General features: G+C 43.7%; 2 protein-coding genes across 2 annotated transcripts in view; one reads left to right on the forward strand and one right to left on the reverse strand.

The window, feature by feature from the left end:
• LOC127596640 (UV-stimulated scaffold protein A-like) overlaps nucleotides 1-5,563 on the reverse strand; it is a 96,745-nt gene extending 91,182 nt beyond the window's left edge. Inside the window, exons 1-2 of the mRNA XM_052059389.1 lie at nucleotides 5,244-5,563; nucleotides 1,524-1,648 (exon numbers count right to left, since the gene is read on the reverse strand). Coding sequence (XP_051915349.1) covers nucleotides 1,524-1,633 — 110 coding nt within the window. The 5' untranslated portion in view covers nucleotides 1,634-1,648; nucleotides 5,244-5,563. The remainder of the gene's footprint in view (nucleotides 1-1,523; nucleotides 1,649-5,243) is intronic.
• Nucleotides 5,564-16,789: 11,226 nt separating this feature from the next.
• LOC127597733 (tectonic-1-like) overlaps nucleotides 16,790-19,481 on the forward strand; it is a 34,217-nt gene continuing 31,525 nt past the window's right edge. The window contains exons 1-2 of the mRNA XM_052061089.1: nucleotides 16,790-16,946; nucleotides 17,940-18,042. Of these exons, the coding sequence (XP_051917049.1) occupies nucleotides 16,839-16,946; nucleotides 17,940-18,042 (211 nt within the window). The 5' untranslated portion in view covers nucleotides 16,790-16,838. The remainder of the gene's footprint in view (nucleotides 16,947-17,939; nucleotides 18,043-19,481) is intronic.

The raw sequence follows: 19,481 nt of genomic DNA on the forward strand, positions 1-19,481 counted from the left end.
AAACTTGAATTAGTGGAATAACAAATGCCATGACACTGAACTTTGTGGTTACTGTATGTGTGATGTGCATTGTTCAAATGCCACTGCTAAGTAGATTTTTCTAGCAAAAATGAGGACTTGTGCTCAAGCTGACCAATCAGGTGTGTTTGAGAAGGAGACATGCTGGATTGGGCCACTCGAGGACCAAAGTTGGACACCGCTGATTTAAACACAGAATGACTTATTAATTCAGATATGGTGCTTGGATCACTCCGACACCTCTTCAATTACCGGTATATTATTCCTCGATTCTTAGCACTGCCATTGACACTATCCATCATAATGTACTCTTAAGAGGCCTTGAAACCTGTCTTGGTATTTGAGACTCTGCACTTTCTTATATCTCAGAGAGGATGCACCATGTAATTCATGGAAATGGAACTTCTGAGTTTTGTAATGTGGAGTATACCGCAGGAATCGGTACTCGGCCCGCTATTTATTTCTCTTTTTAAACTACTGTGCATGCTTCTACTTGTTGATATGATACGTAAACATTCATTTTCACTGTTATGCCAATGACACCCAATTATACATGCCCTGAGAAATAACAAAACCATGCAATTGGGCCCCCAGTGCCTTATCTAAAGTGATCAATCTCGAACCTAGGTTTCAAATTGGACAGTGATTTTAAATTGGATAGGCCAATTGGTGCTGCTGTTAAGTCCAGTTTTTTTTCATTGTAGGGCAGCTGGCTAATATGGCTCTCTCTTCTCAACAACACTTCGTTACATCTCGGCTGGATTACCTTAACACACTTTATTTTGGCGTGAGCCAGTCCTGCCTTAAGTTTCTCGAGTTAGTGCAAAATGCTGTAGCTTGCCTTGTAACTAGTGCTCGTAGGAGGGAGCACAAAACTCCAACTGTGGCTTCCATTCACGGGCTCTCTTTGCATTTTCGACTTTATATTAAGATACTTTTGTTTCCAAATCTTTAAATGGTCTCACACTATCATACCTCTATGAGCTATTCCACCTCTTCCCACCTGCTCCGTGCCGGAGGTCAACACACCAGACACTGCTGAAGGGACCACAGACAACGCAATGGCACAGAGGTGATTCAGCCTATTCCATTGCCGGTCCATCCTTTTGTTTTTAAAACTTGTCTTAAAGCACAATTTGACTGTACATTTTTTTGACTGAGCATGAGACTTTGCATTATTTTGGCGTTTTACAGTCTCTGCTGTATTTGTGTTATTGATTTATGGGTTTTACTTGGGATGTTTCGATTAGGGTTTTAAGATGCCAATATCGATACCAATCAAGAATGCTGGTTATAATCCGATACCGATAATGATCATATGGATTCGTGGAGAATTTTCAGTTTTAGAGGTTAAACTTTAGCACCCGAGTCCGAGAGCGAGTTTTTGGTTTTAAGTATCTGCCGATACCGACACCTGATCCAATTCATTAGCAACCCATTAAGAAAAAAAATAGCATTCTTCAATGAGTTAAGTATAAATAAATAAAAATATGGAGTTGACTTACTTGCATATCTTCTTGACTTCCCTGATTTTTTCCTTGTCGATCTGCAGCTGTCCAGAAGTGGTAAGCTCCTCGACAAGCTCAGAGAGCCTGTCTCTCTGAGACAACTCCATCCCTAAATGTAACTCCTGTGTAAGATAAGATAAGATATCCTTTATTAGTCCCACACTGGGGAAATTTACAGCCTCCAGCAGCAAGAATGTAGGTAGAAAGGAGGAAAAAAAACAACAAACACTGTTCAATTAAGTTCAATATAAACACAAAATGGATAAATCGCAGTGCTATTCACAATTGTCTTTCACATCATTTAATTATTATTATTATTATTATTGTTATTTTTATTCAGCAGCCTGACAGCAGTCGGTAGGAATGAGCGTTGGTATCTCTCCTTCTTGCAGCGCGGTTGTAACAGTCTCTGGCTGAAGGAGCTACCAAGTGCTGTCAGGGCGGGCTGGAGGGGTTGGGAGGGACAGGCCATCATAGCTTTTAGCTTAGTTAGCATCCTTCTGTTGCCCACCTCCTCCAGAGTGTCAAGGGAGCAGCCCAGGACAGAACTGGCCTTCCTGACCAGTCGCTCCAGTCTCTTTCTGTCCCGGGCTGAGATGCTGCCTGACCAGCAGACAATGCCATAATGGATGGCCGAGGCCACCACAGAGTTATAGAAAGTCTTAAGGAGCGACCCCTGAACCCCAAAGGACCTCAGTTTCCTGAGTAGGAAGACTCGGCTCTGTCCTTTCCTAATCAGGGTGTCCGTGTTTGTAGACCAGTCCAGTTTGTTGTTCAGAAGAACACCTAGGTACTTGTAGGAGGTCACCTCTCTAGAGTAACAAAGAAGTTTAACAGCAGTCTTTCAAAGCAGCGTTTGCAGTTTACTTCACCCTACTCCTCACAACCTGTTTGTATAATTAGAGAGGTGACTTAAGCATATTTATAATGCACTTAATTGAACAGTGTTTGTTTGTTTTTTCTTCTTTCTACCCACATTCTTGCTGCTGGAGGCTGTAAATTTCCCCAGTGTGGGACAAATAAATGATATCTTATCTTATCTTAAGATCGGGTGTTGTCTCGCTGTGACCTTTCCTCCTGGCTCAGCATCTTATCTATGACACCCTTGGCATATACAGTATATAATTTCAGCAAAGATCGTAGAATCACATAAAGTCCTTGTAGGTGGCCGGCCAAAAGTACTAGAGTGGGAATCTTGGGTGAAGGAGAAGCAATCTCGCAGGAAAAAGGAAAGGCTCCATGGCTGTTCCCGATCTTACTGGCATTCATTAACTAGGTCAACTGAGAATATGCAATCTCCTGGTCATTACGATTAGCATAATGAGCATTTAAAATAAAAGAACTCAACTCGAATGTATTAAACAGCGCTTGCTAAGAACTGTACATGGAACATAAATAAGTCACACAACAGCAAAGACAGTTAAACCATTAAACAAATAGTGAAAATAGCAAAAAGGCAGTGAGGGGACTTGCCGAACGTTTAAGTGGGAAGTCATTCCGAAAAGAGGGACCAGGATTGGAAAAGACTCAATGCCCTCTGAGTCTTTGCCTAGTCCTTGGTACGCCTAATAGCATCTGGTTCACTGACCTCAGGCACTGGGCAGGTGCATATGGAGCTCAGAGAGGTAAGATGGGGCATTTAAAGATTTGAAAACAAAGAATAGAATCATAAAAGGAACTCTACAATGTACAGGCAGGCAGTGAAGTGAGACCAGAGTAGGAGTTATGTGTTCCCTCTTACGAGTACGAGTCAAAAGGCAAGCGGCAGCATTTTGGACTAACTGAAGAAAGACGCTTGATGTAGGATCGTCTGACTCCAAAATGAAGTGCATTTCAGTAACAGGCAATATTGCTAGCTTTCTGTATGAAACAGAGCGCTAGATTCACCTGTTGCCTACTTTTTTGCAGGTGTATGTATTTGAAACATGAACGATATTTTACTCTGGATAGTTGTATTTTATTGTATTCATCCATTTAATGTTTTTTCACATTTTTCACATTTTGGACAATTAAAAAAAAACCAATAACAGAAATATGTATTATGTATGACTGCAGAAAAATTTGCCAACCCTATTTTCTGACTTTATAGTGTTGAGCTTCAGTTTAATTGGTATTTTTAGTGCTTCAGTGACTCCTCAACTCCTAAAACATGGGGAGCTGTGAGTTTCATTTTGCTTGTTTTGTTACAAATTAAACAAAAATTCAAAGCTGTTTGCGTTTTATTTTGGTGTTTAAATTTGAACTGCAGAGTGATTGTTCTGACATTTGTCAGAAATAAAAAGAAAGGCCTTTCTTTAAAATTAAATGTCATTTGTTTGAAATTATTTGTATCAAAAATACTGTGATTGGGTGGCAAGCAGTTAAGGGTGTACCTCGTCTACTGCCCAAAGACAGCTGGGATAGGCTCTAGCACATCAAATGGATGGATGGATTGATGAAAAACTTATTGTATTTGTTACTTGGTATCGCTATTGGTGAGTACTTGTATCGGTTTGAAAAAAGTGGTCTTGAGCATCCCAACTTCTGCCACGTTGCTTACTTCTGCAAGCATGGCTTATCCATTAAAAGAACAACCGGTACTCACAGTCATAGTATGAATAACTTGTAATTGACAAGTAGGGCTGGGCAATACATCGTTATCGGATAGTCATAGAGATACGGCTGAAAATTGTTGTTGATGCTAAATCCAGCACATTTACACTGTTCATTCTTGTGTTAATGTGCACTGTCCCCATGAAATAAATAAAATAAATCTTCATTACAGACATTACCATTGAAATTAATGTATTGTCAGTCACATGACCTTGACACACTTGTGTTGCATGTAAAGCTCAGTCCAACTAACCTCATTCATCCTTTCAAGTTTGACATTAATCGACAGCTAAAGCCAGCCAATGACAATCATCTTGGGGAAGGAAGAAAGGGTCTAAAGTAGACCCAAGTAGCCGCTGCTGGACAGCACACATAAGAAATCCACTTTACTCCCTCTCATGTGATATTGCTTAATGTTTGTTTATTTTGTGCAATCATTAAACAACACCAAATAACTAACACCAATTAGTAAAATGTAATCTGGAAAAAAATTTTTAACACAAAATATATTTCTATCAGATTTTCTGATTGAGCAATAATCTTTTAAAAAATATATTAAATAATTCAATAGTGATAGCCCTACTTTGGAGTCACAGCAAAGTATATTTCTCCTTAGAATGTCCTGTTTGTGCAAATGCAAGAGGAAACGTAATAGCAGAGAATGTAATAGTTATTCGGGTATTTGCAATGCACAGGTTTAGTTTTGACATGACAGAATTATTACTTAAACACGCCAGAAAGTACTACATTTACAATGTATTCATGTTAAAAAGACTGTATATGTATTTTATTTTGATTACGCACTTTAGCCGTACATATTACTGTTAACAATGCTCTTCCAAAACAGTACAGTTGTCATTTATAACTAATAAAGTAACTTCAACCCCTCGAATTTAGTTACTTTAAAACTCAAATAATCGATGAAGTAATTAATTTACGAGTCTGCTGTGGGTCTGGTAACACTGCTCGGCATAACTCTTTTTCTTTATGCATTCATGTACAGTTTAGTATGTTGAAGATCGATGTTGTTATGTAAGCTGCCGAGGCCAACATTAGTGTCCAGTCAAAATACCAATCTAACAGTGGCTTTAAGGCAAATAAAAATCCGTAATCCACTCCACTTACCCGGTGACAGCTTCTTGGGATCTCAACCTCTTTCCGGATATCAGATTATTCAATTCAGTTTGAACGACCTTGAGCCAATCGTCAACCGTTTCCAACAGTTTCGATGTAAATAGTTTTTTGTTGTTCACTCCTTTCACAAACCGACGTTCCTCATTTGTTTCCTTCTTGTTCTCGGATTCTTGTTTTTGGCGAGGAACCGTTCCTTCGCATCCCGAGCCGATCGAGATGACACGGAAGTACTTGACAGACAGGACGATAGACTTTAAGAATGCTAAGGAAATGTAACTCGGTGGTTATAACCGTGTCGTGGGTGGGTCTTTGAACTCTCATTCTTCTCCCCGAAATGTCTCCGCCTCGACGCAAGCAAAATGAACCGGAAGTACTTGGAAAACAGACGCGTTCGAATTCTTTCAATGTTTCGTAAAGCTGCTTGTTTGCGACCTGCAACAGGACATCCACGTAGTTGACAGACGTAGAAACTCAAGTTTCACGCTCCATACTTAAAATATTCTGTTTAAAAAATCATACGGTGTTTTCTTTTTGTCAAATGAGGCCAGTAGGTTCAAAAGCAAACTTGGGGTTCCAGGCAAACAAAAAAATAAAAGTGTCAACACCTTTCCATAATTTATTTGCGAATGGACAATTCCAAAAGCAATGAAAAACATCATCAATGATAACCTCACAAAAACAACAATTAGATGTCCTTTCAATACACCTGAGTAAAATGAAAAAGTTCAATATCAGGCTTCCGCAGTGCTTGCTGAGGATCTGATCATTTGACTCAGGTGTGTTGCAACAGGGAGAGATTGAAAACATGCAGGATAGCGGAATTGCCCACTCCTGTATTATCTGTTCCACCAGTCCTCACCAGGATTGCAAGCGTACTGGAGCCTATCCCAGCCGCAGTCAGTCCGAAGTGGTTGCAAGCCAATCATAGCCACACAAAGACAAACAAACATTCGGGCTCACAATCACGCCTATGGAATATTTAGAGCAGGGGTGGGCAAACTACGGCCCGTGGGCCAGATCCTGACTGTTGGGCTTTTTAATCCGGCCCGCCGAAGAATGGTTCAGAATACAGTACAAGGCTTGATGTGAATTCTGCAATTTATTTCATTTTAATTGCAATGACGGGCGTTCAACACCAGGTGGCGCTGTGACTTGACAGCACTCAACAGTGAGTGGTGGGTGTTTAAGAAGGAATGGACTCCTCAATACTTGATCCAAGGCTGTATGTCTTATATGCAAAGAAACGGTTGTGGTTTTAAAAGAATACAACATCAGCCGTCACTTTTCCACTAAGCATGCTAATTACGCCAGCAACCTTTCAAACACAAGAACGTACAGTTACCGCTGACAGGTTGCTAGCAAGTTTGCAGGCGCAACAAAACACCTTTATTTGATCAACTTCCATCCAAGAAGCAAGCACGATGACACTTTTTTTTACTGGCATTCAAACTAGCAAGAGCCAGTAAGCCTTTCTCCGAAGGGAAGTTTCTTAAAGAGTGCATGTTAGAGACAGCAAGTATTTTATGTCCTGAGAGCAAGAACAAATTTGAAAAATTCAGTTTATCACGCAGGTCAGTGACTCGCCGGATTGAAGTAATTGACGAACACTTAACGAGCAAGCTAGACAAAAAAGCGGAGAGATTTTCATTATATTCTTTAGCACTGGATGAAAGCAACGATGTTAAGGACACCGCTCAGATCTTAATTTTTATCAGAGGGATTAATGAGAATTTCGAGATTACGGAGGAGTTTACGGAGGAAAAAAAAAGGAAAAACACAAGGAGAGGATTATTTAACAGCGTCTCAGCGGTCATACAGAGGCACAAGTTACCTTGGAGAACGCTCACCAACGTTACCACAGACGGATCACTGAATCTGACAGGAAAAAATATCGGGATGCTGAAGAGAATTCAGGACAGGGTGAAAGAGGACAACCTTGAGCAGGAGGTAATTTTCTGACACTCCATAATTCACCAGGAAGCACTGTGTAAATCCGAGCTGCAGCTTGACTACGTAGTGAAGCCAGTCGTGAAATTTGTCAATTTTATTCGAGCGAGGGGACTTCACCATTGTCAATTTATTCAATTCCTTGAAGAAGCTGATGCTGATCGCACTGACTTATTGTACCATTCTATTGCCCGCTGTTTACCATAAATTTGGGAAAAGTATGTCAACGTGTGTGGGAGCTCAAAAGGGGAGATTGTTTAATGTTTAGAGCAATTTGAGAACAGTGACATATTTCCTGAGCTGAATGACACAGAATGGCTTTGTGATTTTGCTTTTACTGTGGGCCTACTGACAAATATGAACGAACTGAATATGAAGCTCCAAGGGAAAAAACAGTTTTTGCATGAAATGCAAGCAAACGTCAAAGCCTTCAAAAGCAATCTGATTTTATTTTCGAAGCAAATGTCAGCCAATTCATTTGCTCATTCCCCCACACTGGCTAATTGTTAATGGAGGCACCACAACGTGAAAAAATACAGAAAATCACTGGATGACCTGCATGAGGAATTCTGCCGTCGCTTTTGTGATTTAGGAAAAATTGACAGGGCACTTCAGCTGGTGTCATGTCCCTTCTCACAAGACCTGGAAACAGTGCCACAGGAGTTGCAGTTGGAACTGATAGATCTCCAATGTGACATGATGTTAAAGGACAAGTTCCACTCCCTGAAACTGGATGAGTTTTATGCTTCGTTAAGTGCAGCCAAATTTCCAAACATCCAGAAGATGACACTGAGAATGCTGATGTTGTTTGGCTCGACATATGTGTGAGAACATACTTTTAGTGTGATGAACACCAACAAAGCACCCCACAGATCCCAGATGAGTGATGAACACCTCAGATGTGTTCTGAGATTTGCGACAACACGATTACAACCAACCACCTCTCCGTGAGCCGTCACCTTACCGTGGTGGAGTGGTTTGTCTGTCCCAATGATCCAAGAGCTAAGTTGTCTGAGGCTTTATGCCCCTGGCAGGGTCACCCATGGCAAACAGGTCCTAGGTGAGGGACCAGACAAAGCACGGCTCACAAAGCCCCTTATGAAAAATAAAATCGATGGTACTCAGTTTCCACTGCCCGGACGAGGGTCACCGGGGCCCCCCTCTGGAGCCAGGCCTGGAGGTGGGGCTCGTTGGCGAGCGCCTGGTGGCCGGGCCTACACCCATGGGGCCTGGCCTGAAGAGGCAACGTGGGTCCCCTTCTTATGGTCACACCACCCGTGAGAGGAGTCAAAGGGGTCGGGTGCAATGCGAGCTGGGCGGCAGCCAAAGGCGGGGACCCTGGCGGTCCGATCCTCGACTGCAGAAGCTAGCTCTTGGGACATGGAATGTCACCTCTCTGGCAGGGAAGGAGCCCGAGCTGGTGTGTGAGGCAGAGAAGTTCCGATTGGATATAGTCGGACTTGCCTCCACACACAGCCTGGGTTCTGGTACCAATCCTCTCGAGAGGGGTTGGACTCTCTTCCACTCTGGAGTTGCTCACGGTGAGAGGCGCATAGCAGGTGTGGACATGCTCATTGCCCCCCGGCTCAGTGCCTGTACATTGGGGTTCACACCGGTAGAGGAGAGGGTTGCCTCCCTCCGCCTGCGGGTGTGGGGGACGGGTCCTGACTGTTGTTTGTGCACATGCACCAAACATCAGCTCAGCATACCCACCCTTTTTGGAGTCCTTGGAGGGTGTGCCGGAGAGTACTCCTGCTGGGGACTCCCTTGTTCAACGGGGGACTTCTGTGCTCACGTGGGCAATGACAGTGTGACCTGGAGGGGCGTGATTGGTAGGAACGGCCCCCTCGATCAGAACGTGAGTGGTGTTTTGTTATTGGTCTTCTGTGCTCGTCACGGACTGTCTATAACGAACACCTTGTTCAAACATAAGGGTGTCCATATGTGCACTTGGCACCAGGACATCCTAGGCCGTAGTTCGATGCTCGACCTTGTGGTTGTATCATCGGATTTACGGACGCATGTTTTGGACACTCGGGTGAAGAGAGGGGCGGAGCTGTCAACTGATCACCACCTGGTGGTAAGTAGGCTCCGATGGTGGGGGAAGATGCCGGTCCATCCTGGCAGACCCAAACGTATTGTGAGGGTTTGTTGGGAGCGTCTGGCGGAATCCCCTGTCAGAAGCAGTTTCAACTCCCACCTCCGACAGAGCTTTTCCCATGTTCCGGGGGAGACGGGGGACATTGAGTCCGAGTGGACCATGTTCCGTGCCTCTATTGTTGAGGCGGCCAATCTGACTTGTGGCCGTAAGGTGGTTGGTGCCTGTCTTGGCGGCAACCCTCGTACTCGCTGGTGGACACCAGCAGTAAGGGATGCCGTCAAGCTGAAGAAGGAGTCCTATCGAGCCTTTATTGCCTGTGGGACCCCAGAGTCCGCTGACTGGTATCGACTGGCCAAGCGTAACACAGCTTCGGTGGTCGCCGAGGCAAAAACCCGAGCGTGGGAAAAGTTCGGTGAGGCCATGGAAGCCGACTTCCGGACGGCTTTGAGGAAATTCTGGTCCACCATCCGACGTATCAGGAGGGGGAAGCAGTGCACCACTAACACTGTGTACAGTGGGTAGGGGGCACTGCTTACTTTGACTCGGGACTTTTGAACCGGTGGGCAGAGTACTTCGAAGACCTCCTCAACTCCACCAACACGTCTTCCTTGGAGGAAGCAGAGTCTGAGGACCCTGAGGTAGGCTCTTCTATCTCTGTGGTTGAAGTCACCAATGTGGTTAAAAAGCTCCTCGGTGGCAAGGCCCCGGGGGTGGATGAGATCCGCCAGGAGTTCTTTAAGGCTCTGAATGTTGCGGGGCTGTCCTTGTTGACACGCCTCTGCAACATCGTGTGGTCAACGGGGAGAGTGCCTCTGGATTGGTAGACCGGGGTGGTAGTGCCTCTTTTTAAAAAGGGGGACCAGGGGGTGTGTTCCAACTACAGAGGGATCACACTCCTCAGCCTCCCTGGTAAGGTCTAATAATAATAATAATAATAATAATACATGACATTTGTAAGCACCTTTCACAACACTCAAGGACACTGTACAGCCAAGACCAATGGTAAAACACAGATAAAATAATAAATAAAGAAAGAAAGATTTAAGGCGGCTAGGCAAGTCTGAATAGGTGGGTTTTGAGCTGGGTTTTGAATAAGGAAAGAGAGTCAATATTGCGAATATTGGGAGGAAGTGAGTTCCAGAGTTTGGGGGCAGAGCGACTGAAGGCTCTGCACCCCACTGTACTGAGACGAGCAGAGAGTAGAAAAAGGTGGAGGGAGGATGAGGACCTGAGTGAGCGAGAGGGAATGGAGATTTGAAGAAGATCTGACAGATAGGGGGGCGCAAGGTTGTGGGTGGCTTTGAATGTATAGAGAAGTAATTTGAAGTTGATTCTAAGTTTGACAGGAAGCCAGTGGAGCTGTCGGAGGATGGGGGTGATATGATGGAAGGAAGGGGTTCTCGTGATGATCCGGGCTGCTGAATTCTGAACAAGTTGAAGTTTATGGAGGAATTTCTGATGGACACCGAAGAGGAGTGAGTTGCAGTAGTCAATACGGGAAGTGACGAGACTGTGAACAAGGATAGCGGTGGTGTGCAGAGCGAGTGAGGGACGGAGGCGGTTATTATTGCGAAGGTGGAAATGAGCGGACCGGGTAATGTTATTGATGTGGGAGTGAAAGAATAGTGAACTGTCAAGGATGACACCCAGACTCTTCACCTGGGGGGAAGGAGATATAGTGGCATTATCAATTGTGAGGGAGAAACTGGCTTTGTTTAGAGTGGATTTGGTACTGACGAGTAGGAGTTCAGTTTTATTGCTGTTTAGCTTGAGGAAATTGTGGGTGAACCAAGATTTGATTTCTGAGAGACAGTGAGAGAGGGATGAGGGTGGGAGAGAAGCGTCGGGTTTGCTGGAGAGATAGAGCTGGGTGTCATCCGCAAAGCAGTGAAAGTGTAAGCCAAATTTGTGGAAAATGTTTCCGAGCGAAAGGAGGTAGACAATGAAGAGGAGCGGACCGAGGACAGAACCCTGGGGAACACCAGAAGAAACGGGGAGGGGTCTATTCAGGGGTGCTGGATAGGAGGTTCAGATTGAGGATTGAGGAGGAGCAGTGTGGTTTTCGTCCCGGCCGTGGAACAGTGGACCAGCTCTACACCCTTAGCAGGGTCCTCGAGGGTATGTGGGAATTCGCCCAATGAGTCTACATGTGTTTTGTGGACTTGGCGCTTGACCGTGTCCCTCGGGGAGTTCTGTGGGGTGTGCTTCGTGGGTATGGGGTACTGAACCCCCTGATACAGGCTGTTCGGTCACTATAGCACCGATGTCCGAGTTTGGTTCGCATTGCCAGCAGTAAGTCGGAATCGTTTCCAGTGAGGGTAGGACTCCGCCAAGGCTGCCCTTTGTCGCCGATTCTGTTCATAACCTTTATGGACAGAATGTCTCGGCGCAGCCGAAGCGTTGAGGGGGTCCGTTTTGGTGGCCTCAGTATTGCATCCCTGCTTTTTGCAGATGATGTGGTGCTATTGGCTCCTTCAAACAGGGCTCTCCAACTCTCACTGTAGCGTTTCGCAGCCGAGTGTGAAGCGGTTGGGAGGAAAATCAGCACCTCCAAATCTGAAACCATGGTCCTCAGTCGGAAAAGGGTGGAGTGCCCTCTCAGGGTCGGGGGTGAGATCTTGCCCCAAGTGGAGGAGTTTAAGTATCTTGGGGTCTTGTTCACAAGTGAGGGCAGGAGGGAGCGAGAGATCGACAGGCGGATCGGTGCAGCATCTGCTGTGATGGGGACGTTGTATCGGTCTGTCGTGGTGAAGAAGGAGCTGAGCCAAAGGGTGAAGCTCTCAATTTACTGGTCGCTCTACGTTCCAACCCTCATCTATGGTCACGAGCTATGGGTCGTGACCGAAAGAACGAGATCCCGGATACAAGCGGCCGAAATTAGTTTTCTCCACAGGGTGTCTCTCCTTTAGAGATAAGGTGAGAAGCTCGGTCATCCAGGAGGGGCTCAGAGTCGAGCCGCTTCTCTTCCACATCGAGAGGAGCCAGATGAGGTGGCTCGGGCATCTGATTCGCCTCCCTGGTGAGGTGTTCCGGGCATGTCCCACCGGGAGGAGACCCCGAGAAAGACCCAGGACACGCTGGAGAGACTATGTCACCCAGCTGGCCTGGGAACGCCTCTGGATCCCCCAGGGAGAGCTGGAAGAAGTAGCTAGGGAGAGGGAAGTCTGGGCTTCCCTGCTAAAGCTGTTGCCCCCACGACCCGGCCCCGGATAAGCAGTAGAAGATGGATGGATGCATGGATTACAACTGGACTTTGATGCACTGGCTAAAATGGCTGAGCAACAACACGGCTCCCATTAAAAAGTATGTTAGTACTTTAATGCTTTTGTCCTTTTTATGTTTAATATGTTCTGATATGTTAATAAATCTATCTTGTGCTGACCCGGCCCGTCTATCAAATTTTAAAAGTCAATGTGGCCCCTGAGCCAAAAAGTTTCCCCACCCCTGATTTAGAGTGTTCCATTAACCTGCCATGCATGTTTTTGGAATGTGGAAGGAAAGTACCTGGAGAAAATCCACGGAGGCATGGGGAGAACATGCAAAATCCACGAATGAAGACCGCAGCAGGAATTGAGCAATGCACTTCTGAGGTGGACCTGCTAAGGAGTCGACCACCGTGCTGTGCAGTTTAAAATATTTATTATTCATTCATTCCACTTATAAAATATTTAATTAATAATACAATGATTATTAGATATCAAAAAACTGCAACGACATATTTCATACGAATATTCCCTTATCTTACAATTAAATGGGATGCCATAATATATCATATATTAGTCTCCTATTTATCAAAAGTGTTTTATTTCAAAATGCTGTATTTATTTCTTGATTACGGACACGATTTCCACAGCACATTAAGAGAGTTTCGCAACGCTACTCAGACTCCAACACGGCAGAGGGTGGTAATGATCCAAGTGCTGTTTAAAAAGGGGCAGGGAGGGGTTGGGGGGGAGGAGAGAGAGAGAGAGAGAGAGAGAGAGAGAGAGAGAGAGAGAGAGAGAGAGAGAGAGAGAGAGAGAGAGAGAGAGAGAGAGAGAGAGAGAGAAAGCTTCGCGGTGGGGATACACCAGGAGTTGTCGTGTAGATCCTGACCAAAGTAACGACTAAACAAAGCATGGCAGTTGCTACGAATTGGTTTGCTCTCGGTTTCGCGGAGATGTTTTTATTTTTTGCAGAAGTCGTCTCGAACGAAAATTTTACAGGTTACAACGTGAATGCTACAGCTATTCCTGACCGGAATTTCACACACGACGAGTCTGTGGATAGTTCAACGTTTGCTTTGCAAAAGGCCACTGACTTTGATTTTCCCACTTCACACACGAGTTACACTCTTACCGAAGTTACAAATCAACAACCATTTCATGTTGAGCCCCTGCCCGTCTCCGGTAATCTACCGACCCCAACGATTGACGGTAACTAAGACCGCGCGTTTTGGCTGCCGCTGCTCAACCCGTATCGTATTGTTTTGTGTTTTTTGTTATTGTAAAGTGTCCTTGGGTGTCTTGAAAGGCGCTTATAAATCAAATTTATTATTATTATTATTATTATTAAATGTACTTGCTCTGTTTTGAAGGCAACTTTAACCCCTAAAACATCTGCAATTGTTGTGTTTTCATTATCGAAGTAAACAAAAAGAGGCCCGATGCAGAAAGCATAAACTGATGTTTTTAGAACTAATCATATGATTTTGTTACTTTCTTTCAAAATTATGAGCGTGTCATGGTGTATTTGGTGTACATGAAAGACTAGTGCTTATTTCCTTGTCAAGTTGCGTTTTATTTTACTGTACAGTAATTGTAAAGTTTTGTTGCATGAAAAAAATCACATTACTGTGCGCAGTGTATATCAAATGACAATGTGAGCCAGTTATTTGATTTTTTTATTTTTTTCAAAAGTACAGTGCATTCACCGTAGTTTTATGTGTACGTTTCTACCGTTTACCTGCTAGTTGGCAACGTGTGTTCCTGTGATGAACACGAAGGTCTCTGCGACATTAACTGCTGCTGTGACAGAGAATGTAGTCAGGAGATGGCTCTGTTCACTGGCTGCTCAATGCACGCTATCAGGCAAGTGTCCGCACACGTTTGTGGGGGGAGTGGGTGGGAGTGAATATTTAACTAATGCTGGGTTGCTACATTCCACACCAGCCTTTTTGACCATCCATTTTGAATCTGAGAGCTACTTCTTGTGTACTGCTTTATACACAAGACACAACCTGCTTTGTAATATTTTGGCAAAAACAAATTTACTGAAATTTGTGAATAAATCATCCTCTGATTGGTTTGGTCATGTGCAGGAGAATTGTGAGGCACAGGCCCATGAATTCAGTGGTGCCCCAAACATCGGTCCGCAGCCTGGAAACTGTTTGGAGCCCACAGAAATAGATTTCAAAACCATAAATACAATCTTCTGTGTTGGAGCTTTTAGATGACAGAAATGTAACGGATGATTGCCAATCCACAAAATATCAGTCGGATCATGAAGCATGAGGTGGAAAATGCCTGTGCATCACTGCTCTACTATTTAGGGCTGGACTATTGAAATTTTAACCATGAAATCTTTGATCTTGATCTTTAAAAAATGTTATAATCAAAGAATTAATGTGTATAATACACTCATAGAATTGGATAAAACCTGTAGGTGAAGGTTTTTAAAATGTGACCTTTACAAAAGGCTAAACACGAGCCTGAAAAAAATTTAAAATGGCAGACTTCCTCTGAGTTTTAGCATGTGTCTCCAAGTGACTTTTTTTGTTGACTTTGGGCTGTGACATACACCTCAAAACCTTTGTTGATCTTTGTGACACCTACAATCAGTGCTGCTTTGCTAAAAATTTGAAGGTGGTGTTGTTGAACCATTTTTTTAAAATCGCACAATAACCAAATAAAATATGATGCTGTTGTGAGGCCAACATGTTTTTAAAGTCTCACGAGTTAAGTGTTATTTTTAGGTGTATGTTTAGACTGTCAAAAATAGTGTAATTTTCCTGGTGAACAGCATGTTTGATGGCAACAGTTTTTCGCGAAAATACACAAACTTCGTGCCACAACGTCATGAAACCTTAAACGTCTTCTGGGAAAATTACTTAACCCATTCTGAGAACATCCATCCATCCATATTCTGATCCACGTATCCTCACAAGGATAGCGGGTTGTGCTGGAGGCTATCCTAGCTGTCTTCAGGCAGTGGTGGTGAGAGATACCACTGACTGAGCTGGTTGCCAGCCAGGGCAAACATAGATGAACAACCATCTGGAGCCTATCCCAGCTGCAGGCGCGGTACATCCCGAAGTGGTTGCAAGCCAGTCATTGCCACACAACGACAAACAAGCCTGAACTGGTTGCCAGCCAATCGCAGAGCACACAAAGATGAAGAACAACCATCTGCGCTCACACTCACACCTAGGGACAATTTAGATTGTTCCATTAACTTGCCACGCATGTTTTTGGAACGTGGGAGGAAACCGTAGTACCAGTGAGAACATGGAAACTCCCCACAGAGAGGTCAGAGTCGTAATCAAACGCTGCATCTCTGCACTGCGAGGCCGATGCGCTAACCGTAGGTGTCAAACTCAGGTCCTGGAGGGCCGCTGTCTTGCATGTTTTCCAAGTCTCCCTACTGCAACACACCTGATCCAAATGATCAGCTCATCAGCAAGCTCTGCGGAAGCCTGACATTGAACCTGTTCATTTGAATCAGGTGTGTTGCAACAAGGAGACTTGGAAAACATGCAGGACAGCGGCCCTCCAGGACCTGAGTTTGACACCTATACGCTAACCAGTCATCAACAGGCCGCCGTTCTGAGAACATTAAAGAGTAACGCATAAACAGTATTTCCTTTAGCAAGTCACTGACAACTAACATTGCCATAAAAATAAGTTTGTAAATGTCTCCAGGCTTAGACTCATCAAATCTCTGAAGTATTGACAATTTTGACAAGATATGATCATGGTCAAATTACAGGAGCTTTTAAATTACAATTGGCGGATTTCGTGTTCAGTTTAGCAAATGGCTCCAAAATACTATTTTTGTAGGTCTTCGGCAGTTATACCACCAAATTGTCAAACAAAAAACAGACAAAAAAAACCCCAACAAACATTAAACTAACAAATATTGATGGTTTTGTGAGGCCTGGTGTTTATGGCAGAGGTCCCCAACCTTTTTTGCCCCACAGACCGGTTTCATGTCAGACAACATTTTCAGGGACCGGCCTTTTTTTTTTTTTTTAGAATAGGCCTGCAAATTACTAATGTGGTCCTTGGGTACTACCGAGTGCCGATGTTGGTGAGCCAGTTCTACACAATTTATAGTTAGTTATAGTTATTTTCTCAACCGAAAATTGATCTTATATAAAGAACAAATAAAAATGTCCCAATTCCCAATTTCTGATTATGTATTAGTCACTGAGAATCAAAAATACAAAAAAAGCAAGATTAGGCTATGATACATATGGATAATGCCTACACAACAACTTGTGTTTTGTTTGTTTGTTTGTTTGTTTTTGTTATGTAGTGGCAACAAGCAGTTCTGCAGCCATGTCACTGCGTCATATGCTTTGCAGTATACTGTGGAGGGGTACTCACAGTTGCAGTCCTTTGTCCAACAAGAGACGTCTCATCACACTCTCTGCGTTCAGTCACATCGTAAGTTCTGAATGGTCTGCTTTGATCAGAAAGTATTTCAATACTTCCCCGGACTGTTGAAGCCGTTCATCAAGCAAGAATGGGAAAGAATTCCACCTACAAAGCTTCAACAATGTAACACAGTGATATCAATGATCCTGTACCAGCTATAAAATTCTAATGATGATTACTTGCTAAAAACAATAACATTGAACATGGACTGTCTTGTCTTTGTAGTGTATTCTATTAAATATACATAGGTTGAACATGATTTGCAAATCATTATGCTCTGATTTTATTTATGTTTTACACAACTTCCCAACTTCATTGGACGTGTATTTGTGGCTGTAATCGTATGAAACATACCAGTAGTTATCCCAAAACAAAATTGCGTCAAGTGGATTGTAACTATGGGAAACCACTACCCTCAGTGCCTGGTGAGCAAACCAGTTAAGGTCAAGCCCTGGTTGTCTCATAGCTGCATTTGTCTTTTAATTGAAAACCCGAATATATTTAATCTTTAATAAAAGATTTGGCCTCACTTTTGAAGCAGATTTTTCCAAGTTTGTCTTGGAACCTTTTGCAAAAGCTGAGTTAGTGTCTCATACGTGTACTCATTTGATGTCAAACCCAAATATTTTTCATTGATGAAGATTTGGCCTGACTTTAGGAGGGGTGTGTATGGGTGGGGGTGTATGTACTTCATGTAATTTGCATCATTTCCAAGTTTGTCCAGCTTTCTAATCATCGGTTATTTTTCTCAGGTCTTGACGGATTTTATTTTCCTGCCCCTACTCTTCCACTGTCTGGAAACTTTGATTTACTCTTCAACCAGTTTAATAGGTTTGCTTTAAGTTCACCAGAGAATAATGACATGTCTCCATATATCCCTACTAAATTTTATCAGGCAAGTATGTTTAAGAAGTGAGGATTTTCTATTTTCCATCTTCACTGACAGACACAACATTTAGAATAATCAGTTTCATTTGCAAATTATTTGTGCTTTGCTTTCAGTATGGAGTTGCAATCATGTCTGTTGAAGAAGAGGGAAAAAGAGGAATATTTTACCTGCCAGCTTCCGGTATTTCTGTCGACTGTGTTGACCAGAGTCCTGCAGGTAGTTACTGTGATACTATTATTAACATTCCTGATATGTTCACACTTCACAGGTTTGGTCCAGTATTGCTCTTGGTTTGATCAATTGCAAATGTTATTGTCTTGTCCAGGGAAATCAGGACAATGAAAGTCTTTGTATAACACTGAGATTTATTTGAGCTGCAGCTTTTGAGAAACACCGTGTCACAGAGTGTAAAGTGTATAACAGAGCATCTCCTCCCCATTGGTCGGTGAAACATGATCTTCAGCGTGCTTCAGCCACACCAGAGAGGCATAATCAGACCCCCCACCACACGACCGCCCACCAGCCACAGACACGGGAGAGAAACAAAACTGCCTTTGTTACAGCCACAGATGCAGATTGCATGACAGTTTAAAATCAAAAATTTCCATCACAATTCCCCTCCTTTGAAAGAAAGGATCAACAAAGAGCCAGGACAATGACCGAATGACACAAATTTCAAACATAATAATTAGAGCTGTTAGTTCAGCTCGTTTTTATTGCCATTAATTTAAGAGAATTTTAACTGGATTAAATTTTTTCTCGCGAGATTAACGCGGCACATGCCACAGCGGATGTTACGTTGCCCTATAAAACCAGAAACAAAACAACAAGCGCGCTGCACAGGTCCACGCACGCGCAAGACACCGAAGACGGATGCTTAAAAGTTGCCAGATTGTTCCACTGACAAGACCAAACTGTATGTTTTGCAGTCGTAAATAGTGATGTGCCCAACTGTGCCGAGGCTCCGATGCGTGTGCCGAGTAAACCGGAAGAAAATCTGCGGAGCGTGCATCGAGGCGTGTGTCGATTACGCTTGTGGCCCGATGCCTCGGAACGCGCGTTGCTCCGCCCGAAGCCTCGCGGGACGGGATTCCTACATCACCGTCAATAGTTTCACGGGTGAATCGAAATAAATTTGCTGCACCGGGACAACAATGAGCTGACAGGTGACACTGACTAGATGTAAGATCGGGCCGCCCGAGCCCGCGGGTCGGGTCGGGCTTCTCTCTCGCTGACTTTTTATTTTGTTCGTTACGAGGCCGTGAATAGTTTTGGCCAAGAGAGACTGTGGTTCGCAAAAAAATAGAAGTGGCCTCATCACAACACATACTGTACTAAACTCTCGCAATGACAATTCAAAGAACTCCTTCATGTCTCTATGATCTAGCCGTCATTGTTCTTGGTCTCGCTGCTTCTCTCTCAAGTGCCACGCACGATTCTTACGGATGTACTGCTGCTGTGGTGAATGGCCCAATTTTCAACCCGTAATAATGACAGAATGCCTTAAATTTTTCCGACAACTCTTAAAAAAAAAATCCGTCAAAGATAGAAAATTGTTTGTGAATGTACCCTCTGCTGAAACTGAAATACATGTTTAAAGGATGTAAATAATTATACAGACTTGTTTAACTTAGATTTTGTGGAAAAGAAAGGCT

The sequence above is a fragment of the Hippocampus zosterae genome, chromosome 1 (genome assembly GCF_025434085.1).
Source record: "Hippocampus zosterae strain Florida chromosome 1, ASM2543408v3, whole genome shotgun sequence".
NCBI lineage: Eukaryota > Metazoa > Chordata > Actinopteri > Syngnathiformes > Syngnathidae > Hippocampus > Hippocampus zosterae.